At 40.9% G+C, this 10697-nt stretch overlaps 1 protein-coding gene across 4 annotated transcripts in view; it reads left to right on the top strand.

Moving 5' to 3' along the window:
- Nucleotides 1–245: 245 nt before the first annotated feature.
- Nucleotides 246–10697, top strand: part of zfyve16 (zinc finger, FYVE domain containing 16) — an 85832-nt gene continuing 75380 nt past the window's right edge. For 2 of the 4 annotated variants that reach the window (XM_059969403.1, XM_059969400.1), the window contains exons 1-3: nucleotides 334–419; nucleotides 1172–1365; nucleotides 6392–6499. In XM_059969403.1, coding sequence (XP_059825386.1) covers nucleotides 6430–6499 — 70 coding nt within the window. In that variant the 5' untranslated portion in view covers nucleotides 334–419; nucleotides 1172–1365; nucleotides 6392–6429. Of the gene's footprint in view, nucleotides 489–1171; nucleotides 1366–6391; nucleotides 6500–10697 lie in introns of all 4 variants that reach the window. The other 2 variants (XM_059969402.1, XM_059969401.1) reach the window with 2 other exon arrangements.

The raw sequence follows: 10697 nt of genomic DNA, 5'->3' as shown, positions 1-10697 counted from the left end.
CTGTTATTGTTTCGGTCTACCTTAATGCACTATAAAGTATCTATGTGAACAGTAAGCAAGAGAAGCTTTGCACTGTACCTATCATAAGAGGGACAATAATACACCAATTGCAAATCTTTTACTGTTTCACCTTGCTCTACCTCAGTGCATTGATGTGATCTGTAGGGACAGTATGCAAAACAAGCTCTTTACTGTACCTCGGTACACGTGACCATAATTAATCAAACCATGGCAGTGTCGGGGAGAAGCAAACGTGTTCCCAGCCCGGCCCGGTCTCCATAGTTACCGCCCCTCCCTCCCTCGGGGGTCAGCTGGGAGCGCGCATGCGCATGGTCCGGCCCGGGACTCGGTGAGTGTGGGCGGCGGGGCTGCGACGACTTCCGTTCGGTGACCGGCTTCGGAGCGGGGCCACGGCGCGGGTACTTATCAGTTTCTGGTTACCGATCCTCTCCGCGCCCAGTGAGCAGCGGCTACAGTCAAATCAGCAGGTCTGTGGCCTTAGGTGCGCAAGTCTGTGCCAGGCCCCGGGTCATAGGCGTCTCCACAGGCCGAGCTGCGACGTCAGGTCGGAGTCTACGGTTGTTTTCTCCCGGTCGCTCCCGCAGAAGTCATTGTGGAGCCCCGGTAACCTGCCCCCTTCCTCTGTCGGCACAGTCCCGCCCCCCTTGGCAATACCCGCGTCCGTGACTCGGATAAGTGTCTCCCATCCTCATCCCTTCCCACCCCCGTCGATGGGGCACTCCAAAATATTCTGCTGCCAATGGTACACTTTTGAAATATCGAAAATGGAGCAGGTTCTTACAAACAGGAGCGTTAATATGATTACTGACTGGACAATTTCTTTAGAATATTAGGGATAACCGCCTCTTCCCCATTCTTACTTGGAAAACTTTTACATCTCCCTAAGAGAGCAGTAAGAATATGAATAAAACGCGCTTGCTGAGACTTAGCATCTCCGAAAATTAAAAAAAAAATCTCCTACTTGAGAGATAATTGAGAGTTTTGTACTCATATTTTTGGAAGCTGATATTGTTCCTCATCCACCAGGTGATGTACAGAGTTTGCCATGGACACTTTGATAAAGCATTACACAATTGTTTTCAGTATTAAATGACATCCAAAATATAGCCAGTTCCCCTGATAAATCCGTGCCATCTTCTTGTATCCTCAGGAATTCTGAAATTTTTCATGCAGATAATTAATACAGTTTTTGAAGACTTGGCAACAGTCTCCTTTGAATTCCATTATTTCAACACTTTGGTCAAGACCTTGTTAGCTATTTATTTGAGATTTCCAGTGATAATGCAAGTGTGTCACAAGGCAGATGTTGAAACTTGGGGCTGAGAGACTTCACTTGGAGACCAGGTATGAGAATGTTCTTTGATATCTTATTGCGTGTACTTTGTAACATGCAGTGAAGTGAATTGTTTGTGTTAACAACCAAAATATCTAAGGATGTGTCGGGAGTAGCCCGCAAGCGTGTTGCCACACAGTTTATGACAACAACAGTGAGCGACAGAACAACATAGAATACCACAAAACAACAATAAAGCAACCATCTTTCCTCAATCTCACCCACACGCAGACAGTCCTCCAACTCCAAGACAGGCCTCTGGACCTCCAGGCTTTGGTCATTGGGTATGAGTTCTGGAAAATGAATTGACCTTAAGGCTTTGATCTTTGGTATCTATATGTAAAGTTAGATATATGCTTTACTTCGATGGGCAAACAGCTACAGGAGGGTAGGAGGTGGCTGGTTAGTCCATGGGACTTTGGCACACTTTGAAAGAATTATCCAATCAATCTTGCTTTTGGTTTCTTTCTTTTTCAATATTTTTATTAATTTCTTACATAAAAGAATGCAGGGTACAGTAAGATGAATATATGATATATAATATATATTGATTACAATATATTGAAATCACAGTTCCATATCCATATAGATTAAATTTAAACATAAAATTGAAAAGAAATAATTATTCAAAAATTCTAAACCCATGACCAGAAACAAAAAACAGGTGTTTGGTTAAAAAAAAAAGAAAAAATCCTTAACATATAGTAAAACATATTATTAGCCAATATCTTAATAGCAAATCAAAAATTTTGCAAGTATTTCAGAAAAGGTCCCCACAATGTTAAAAAATCTTGTTTAGGTTCAGAAATTGAACAGCGAATCTTCTCTAAATTTAAGCAAGACATAACATCATGTAACCAATGAATAGGCAGAGTGGCATCCTTCCACTTAAGCAACAATGCCCTCCTGGCTATAAGAGAAATAAAGGCCAAAATATGCAAATCGTGTCTCCAAAATAGTATCATTTCCTCCAACAATACCAAATAAGGCAGTCAAAGGATTAGGTTTAAAATTTACTTTAACAAGTACCAAAGAAGTTTGAAATACTTCCAATATTTTTCAAGACTCGGATAAGTCAGAAACATATGGATTAGTGAAGCTTCTCCATTATTACATCGATCACAATAGGGAGATAGATCCGAATAAAAACGAGACAACTTATCTTTAGACATGTGGGCTCTATGAACCACTTTAAATTGTAGAAGGGAGTGACGGGCACATATGATGAGGTATTAACCAATTTAAAAATTTCATTCCAAGTGTCCTCAGAAAGTGAAATCTGTAAATCTTGTTCCCAAAGATTTTTAATTTTATCTAAAGGAATATTTCTCATTCCCAACAACATACCATAAATATTAGATATAGATGCATTTTAGAAGTGTTTCAAATTAAAAATTATATCAAGTAAAATTTTATCTGGACTTTTAGGAAATGTATGTACTTGAGAAAGCAAAAAGTCTCTAATCTGTAAATATCAAAAAAAGTGAGTTCTCGGTATACTAAACTGACAGTTGTTCAAATGAAGAGAGACTATCACCCAACAAACAAATCATGGAAACATTTAATACCCATTCTATTCCGATCTTTAAAAACTACATCAGATATAGAAGGTTTAAAAAAAAGAATAAATGTGAAGTGAAAAATTCAATAAACCGCTTTTGGTTTCTGAAAATTTTCCAGAATGTAATCTCCAGAATTGGGCAAAATTATCCAGATGAGAGTTAAACCATAAATTTATGGAGATGTAACAAATTTGGATATTGAAGCCACTCAAACATGAGATTCTACAGATGCTGGAATCCAGAGCAACACAACACAAAATGCTGGAGGAACTCAGCAGGTCAGGCAGCATCTACGGAGAGGATTAAGCAGTTGACCTTTCATCCTCATTAAGTGTCTTGACCTGAAACATAGTTGATGGAGCCACTAATTATTTTCTGATTGTGAGAAATGTCTTGGTGATTTGCAGAATTTGTTGTTGTGCAGTTCACTCTGTAGTAACTATCTTCACGTCTTCACCCTGTAGATGTTGTTTAGTCACAAGCTTGAATCTGTTAATTAGTAGTCTGAATTGCAATTTCACCCCTTGAGATAAAACTAAGAAGTGGAAACTCACCAAGCAAAAGAATATTGAAGTCAAATTCTATAAACCCTCCTTTCCGTGGTACTCTCTTTGTTTAAATACCTGGGCTAAGTACACCTGCAGTACTTGGTGGAATTATTATTGATTGGCCAGAATCTTGATTATTAGTAGGGATTAAGAGCACAAAACCTTTAACTGCTTTATGGTTTGTTCTGTTGGCAAGTGTGGGGGAAAACATTCACAACTTAGCTTCTCTGAAAGCATTTCAAATCCATTGATGTGTTTGTGAAATGTAGCTATTGATGTTAAACTGTTAACTTGCACACGTGAAGATCTCACAAACTGCATAGTCGTTATGATTGAACTCTTCCCATTGTTGGTTGAAGGATAAGTATTGGGCAGGATATCATAACTGTCTAGGTTTGAAACATCATCATAAGCCATTGAGAAAATAGAAAACACTTGATTTGAATCTAGTGTGGCACATGGCCAAGTGGTTAAGGCGTTGGACTAGCAATCTGAAGATCGTGAGTTTGAGCCCCAGCCGAGGCAGCGTGTGTCTTTGAGTAAGGCACTTAACTACATACTGCTCCAGTCCACACAGCTAAAAATGGGTACTGGGGGTTAACCTCGCAATAGATCCTATCTGGGGGGTGGGGGGGGGGGGTGAGCCTTGTACTCTCAGTTGCTTCACACCATGTTGCTTCACACGTTGTTTAGCACCGGCCTGATGAGCCTATAAGGCTCGGGACAGACTTTAACATAGAACAGTACAGGCCCTTCGGCCCACAATGTTGTGTCCACCCTCAAACCCTGCCTCCCATATAACCCCCTACCTTAAATTCCTCCATATACCTGTCTAGTAGTCTCTTAAACTTCACTAGTGTATATGCCTCCGCCACTGACTCAGGCAGTGCATTCCATGCACGAACCACTCTCTGAGTGAAAAACCTTCCTCTAATATCCCCCCTGAACTTCCCTCCCCTTACCTTAAAGTCATGTCCTCTTGTACTGAGCAGTGGTGCCCTGGGGAAGACGCGCTGGCTGTCCACTCTGTCTATTCCTCTTAATATCTTGTACACCTCTATCATATCTCCTCTCATCCTCCTCCTCTCCAAAGAGTAAAGCCCTAGCTCCCTTAATCTCTGATGATAATCCATACTCTCTAACCCAGGCAGCATCCTGGTAAATCTCCTTTGTTCCCTTTCTAATGGTTCCACATCCTTCCTATACTGAGGCAACCAGAACTGGACACAGTACTCCAAATGTGGCCTAACTAAAGTTTTATAGAGCTGCATCATTACACCGCATCTCTTAAACTCTATCCCTCGACTTATGAAAGCTAACACCCCATAAGCTTTCTTAGCTACCCTATCTACCTGTGAGGCAACTTCCAGGGATCTGTGGACATGTACCCCCTGATCCCTCTGCTCCTCCACACTACCAAGTATCCTGCCATTTACTTTATACTCTGACTTGGAGTTTGTCCTTTCAAAATGTACCACCTCACACTTCTCCGGGTTGAACTCCATCTGCCACTTCTCAGCCTACTTCTGCATCCTATCATCTTTAACTTTATCTTGATGATAAGAGGCATAGTGGACAGCCACTGACCTTTCCTGGGGTGGACCTTGCTAATATGAGGGGTTTTAAGGTGATTGGAGGAAAGTATAGGGGGATGTCAGAATTAAGTTTTTTTTACACAAGTAGTGAATGGACTGAATGCCCTGCCAGGGGTGCAGGTAGACACTATTGACTGTGAATGATTAAACAAAGATAGGAAAAGTACAATTGTTTGTGTGTTATTAGTTTATGCAGATTGTGTTGCTCTACTATTGCGACTCAGATGAAAATCAGACCACATTTTATGAGTAATTAATACAGAAAACTAGGGATCGCAAACTTTTTCTTACAGCTGTGTATTTAGGGTAGAAGTTGATAGATTCTTGATTGGTCAGGGCATGAAGGGATACTATAAGATATAGGAGCAGAATTAGGCCATTTGGCCCATAAAGTCTGCTCTGCCATTTAACCATGGCTGATCCAATATTCCTCTCAACCCTAATCTCCTGCTTTCTCCCCGTATCCCTTTGTGCCCTGACCAATCAGGAGTCTTATCAACCTCTGCCTTAAATATGCCTCTGTTCTAAGTAGACATCCTTCTATTCTGAGGCTGTGCCCTCTGGTCTTATACTTACCCCATTAGAGAAAACAACCTCTCCACATCCACTCTATCTAGGGCTTTCAATATTCATTAGGTTTCCATGTGAGCCCCTCCCCCCAATTCTTCTAAGCTCCAGCAAGTACAGGCCCAGACCCATCAAATGCTCCTCATACGTCATTCTTGGAATTATTCTTGACTTCCTCTATTCGTCATTTTTCTCATTTTAGTACTCTGTACACTCCTTGTCTCACCTTTGAGAAAAGAATGTTGTCCATGCCCTCAGCTGTTCAGCATTAGATTGTTTAGATTAATTACTGGTTTTGCACATTATTTGTTACTTAATTTTCAGTTGCAGTTTTACTTAACTGTTTTTTAAATTCCAGCTTTTTGCTTTTTAAGTTTCTTCAATACTGTCCTTTAGCATTCACACTAATTAATGTTGTCTGCTGCTATATTTGTTCAAAAAATTAGTTAATTATTGACTGTTCTCACGAGCATCTTTCGTCTTCAGTTGTGGTCCCCTAATGGTTTGCTTGTAGGTATCTTGGTAGAAATTATGGTGTTATGAAATGGTCTAATTTCTTTAAACGATTTGAGTTGCTTCCTGCATACATACTAGTTATTAAGGAAAATATCAGTAAATTGTACATGTCCATATTATTTGTACGTAACCGTATAGAGAATGGTGTAAGTACAATGAGGATAAAATATCTGGTAACTTTTTTACCTGAATCATCACTGAATAAATTGATATAATTATATACAGAGTCTACCTTCTTAATTTTCCCAGGTCCAGAAGGCTTGTTGCTTTGTTTAGAAGTTCTCAAAATGGACAGCTACTTTAAATCAGCTGTTTGTGACCTGGACAAGCTACTGGATGAATTTGAGCAAAATCCAGGTCAGTTGAAGCTATTTTGTTCACGAGTGGAATTTTTCCTTTTATTCATTTCAATTCTAAACAATGCTTGCTTGTTGCTTAATATACCATTATGTATACTGTGTGTGTGTGTGTATATGTATGAATATATATACACACACATATACATACATATAGTGGCATGCAAAAGTTTGGGTACCCTTGGTCAAATTTTCTGTTACTGTGAATAGTTAAGTGAGTAGAAAGTGAACTGATCTCCAGAAGTCAAAGTTAAAGATGAAACATTCTTTTTAACATTTTAAGCAGATTAGTGTATTATTTTTGTTTTGTGCAATTTTAGAGTGAAAAAACGGAAAGGAGCACCATGCAAAGGTTTGGGCATCCCAAGAGATTTGAACTCTCAGATAACTTTTACCAAGTTCTCAGACCTCAATTAGCTTGTTAGGGCTATGGCTTGTTCACAGTCGTTGTTAGCAAAGGCCAAGTGATGCAAATTTCAAAGCTTTATAAATACCCTGACTCCTCAAACCTTGTCCCACCAATCAGTAGCCATGGGCTCCTCTAAGCAGCTGTCTAGCACTCTGAAAATTAAGATAAATGATGCCCACAAAGCAGGAGAAGGCTATAAGAAGATAGCATTTTTAGGTAGCTGTTTCCTCGGTTCGTAATGTAGTTAAGAAATGGCAGTTAACAGGAATGGTGGAGGTCAAGTTGAGGTCTGGAAGACCAAGAAAACTTTCTGAGAGAGCTGCTCGTAGGATTGCTAGAAAGGCAAATCAAAACCCCCGTTTGACTGCAAAAGACCTTCAGGAAGATTTAGCAGACTCTGGAGTGGTGGTGCACTGTTCTACTGTGCAGCAACATCTGCACAAATATGACCTTCATGGAAGAGTCATCAGAAGAAAAACTTTCCTGCATCCTCACCACAAAATTCAGCATCAGAAGTTTGCAAAGGAGCATCTAAACAAGCCTGATGCAGTTTGGAAACAAGTCCTGTGGACTGATGAAGTTAAAATAGAACTTTTTGGCCGCAATGAGCAAAGGTATGTTTGGAGAAAAAGGGCTACAGAATTTCATGAAAAGAACACCTCTCCAACTGTTAAGCATAGACAATAGACAGTAGGTGCAGGAGTAGGCCATTCAGCCCTTCTAGCCAGCACCGCCATTCACTGTGATCATGGCTGATCATACACAATCAGTACCCCGTTCCTGCCCTCTCCCCATATCCCTTGACCCCACTATCTATAAGAGCTCTATCTAACTCTTTCTTGAATGCATCCAGAGACTTGGCCTCCACTGCCTTCTGGGGCAGAGCATTCCACATATCCACCACTCTCTGGGTGAAAAAGTTTTTCCGCATCTCTGTTCTAAATGGCCTACCCCGTATTCTTAAACTGTGGCCTCTAGTTCTGGACTCACCCATCAGCAGGAACATGCTTCCTGCCTCCAGTGTGTCCAATCCCTTAATAATCTTATATGTTTCAATCAGATCCCCTCTCATCCTTCTAAATTCCAGTGTATACTAGCCCAGTCGCTCCAATCTTTCAACATATGACAGTCCTGCCATTCCAGGAATTAACCTTGTGAACCTACGCTGCACTCCCTCAATAGCAAGAATGTCCTTCCTCAAATTTGGAGACCAAAACTGCACACAATACTCCAGGTGGGGTCTCACCAGGGCCCTGTACAGCTGCAGAAGGACCTCTTTACTCCTATACTCAATTCTTCTTGTTATAAAAGCCAGCATGCCATTAGCTTTCTTCACTGACTGTTGTACCTGCATACTTACTTCCATTGACTGATGTACAAGAACACCTAGATCTCGTTGTACTTCCCCTTTTCCTAACTTGACTCCATTTAGATAGTTATCTGCCTCCTTGTTCTTGCCACCAAAGTGGATAACCTCACATTTATCCACATTAAACTGCATCTGCCATACATTTGCCCACTCACCCAACCTGTCCAAGTCACCCTGCATTCTTATAACATCCTCCTGACATTTCACACTGCCACCCAGCTTTGTGTCATCAGCAAATTTGCTAATGTTACTTTTAATCCCTTCATCTAAATCATTAATGTATATTATAAACAGCTGTGGTCCCAGCACCGAATCTTGCGGTATCCCACTGGTCACAGCCTGCCATTCCGAAAGGGACCCATTAATCACTACTCTTTGTTTCCTGTCAGCCAGCCAATTTTCAATCCATATCAGTACTCTGCCCCCAATACCATGTGCCCTAATTTTGCCCACTAATCTCCTATGTGGGACTTTATCAAAAGCTTTCTGGAAGTCCAGGTACACTGCATCCACTGGCTCTCCCTTGTCCATAGGGGTGGATCAGTCATGCTTTGAGCTTGTGTTGCAGCCAGTGGCACGGGGAACATTTCACTGGTAGAGGGAAGAATTAATTCAATTAAACACCAGCAAATTCTGGAAGCAGACATCACACCGCCTGTAAAAAGAGCTGAAGGTGAAAAGAGGATGGCTTTTACAACAGGATAATGACCCTAAACACACCTCAAAATCCACAATGGACTACCTCAAGAGGCACAAGCTGAAGGTTTTGCCATGGCCCACACAGTCCCCCAACCTGAACATCATCAAAAATCTGTGGATAGACCTCAAGAGAGCAGTGCATGGAAGATGGCGCAAGAATCTCACAGAACTAGAAGCCTTTTGCAAGGAAGAATGGGCGAAAATCCCCCAACCAAGAATTGAAAGACTCTTAGCTAGCTGCAGAAGGCGTTTACAAGCTGTGATACTTGCCAAAGGGGGTGTTACTAAGTATTGATCATGCAGGGTGACCAAATTTTTGCTTCGGGCCTTTTTCCTTTTTTGTTATTTTGAAACTAAAAGATGGAAATAAAAAAGTAATCTTGCTTAAAATATTAAAGAAATGTCATCTTTAACTTTATGCCTTTTGGAAATCAGGTCATCTTTTACTCAGCTATTCACAGTAACAGAAATTTTGACCAGGGGTGCCCAAGCTTCTGGATGCCACTGTGTGTATTTGTGTGTTTTTATATATGTATATATATATATACACATACACAGTGTAACATGGAAACCTTAACTTTGTTAGGCTGTTACTACCACCACATTTGATTTTTAATAGTAAGCCTAGCTATTTTTTCTTAACTGCACAGCAATTAATGATAGATCTTGTATTAGTGAACATTCTCTTAATACAAAGGTTTGATTGTCTTCAGTGAAGGGCAAAGAACATATGTGGAGGTGTACTTCAATCACAGGTCCATCAGAATTTGTGCCTTGTTGATCAGATTAGTATTAGGGAGCCCGTGAAATAAACAGCTTTAAAAAAAAACCTTCTTTTGAGCACCTGTTCCTTTCATCTGGTGGCAATGGCCATCGGGTGAATGATTTTCGAAGTGTCAGGTTGTCAAACCAAGCACAGTTTGCTTTTGATTTAACTAACTGACTAGCTTCAGACTTCTCTCACCATTCATGAGAGCTGCTACTCCCTACAAAAATCAAGGATTCGCCATAGCTCCCTGTTTATGTATTTTCACAAGATGAAAACTGGGAGTGGTCTGTATTCTGCAGTCTCTTCTTCAAACAAAAGTACTTCTAGCATTTGGCAGTTGAATTCAGTAATTATTATCCTGGGCAGTTCAGCTATCTCTGTGAAATTGTGCCTAATTAGGATATCAGTAATCAGTACTGCTGTACCACATTTCACCATGCATGTTCTGTAAAATTCCATTCTGTTGTTAATGGATTTCATAGAATCTGGAGTCTAACATCATGCACCTTTGAGCCTGTTGGGGTCATATACTGTATCCAGTGCTCTTGGTGTGGCCTCCTGCATATTGGTGAGACACAACATAGATTGCCGAGCACTTATAATCCCTCCGCTAGAAGAAGCGGGATCTCCCAGTGGCCACCCATTTTAATTCCACTTCCCATTCCCATTTTGATATATTAATCCATGGCCCCCTCTACTGTCGTGATGAGGCCACACTCGGGTTGGAGGAACAACACCTTATATTCTGCCTGGGTAGCTTCCAACTTGATGGCAGGAACATCGACTTCTTAAACTTCTGGTAATGTCCTCTCCTTCACCATTCTGCCTTGCCTTTTTCCTCTCTCACCTTATCTCCTTGCCTGCCCATTGCCTTCCTCTGGTGTTCTTCTCCCCTTTTCTGTCTTCCATGGCCTTCTCTCCTATTAGATTTCTCCTTCTCCAGCCCTGTATCT

Source organism: Hypanus sabinus, chromosome 5, assembly GCF_030144855.1.
Source record: "Hypanus sabinus isolate sHypSab1 chromosome 5, sHypSab1.hap1, whole genome shotgun sequence".
NCBI classification, from domain to species: domain Eukaryota; kingdom Metazoa; phylum Chordata; class Chondrichthyes; order Myliobatiformes; family Dasyatidae; genus Hypanus; species Hypanus sabinus.
This window is presented reverse-complemented; position numbering and strand designations above follow the sequence as displayed.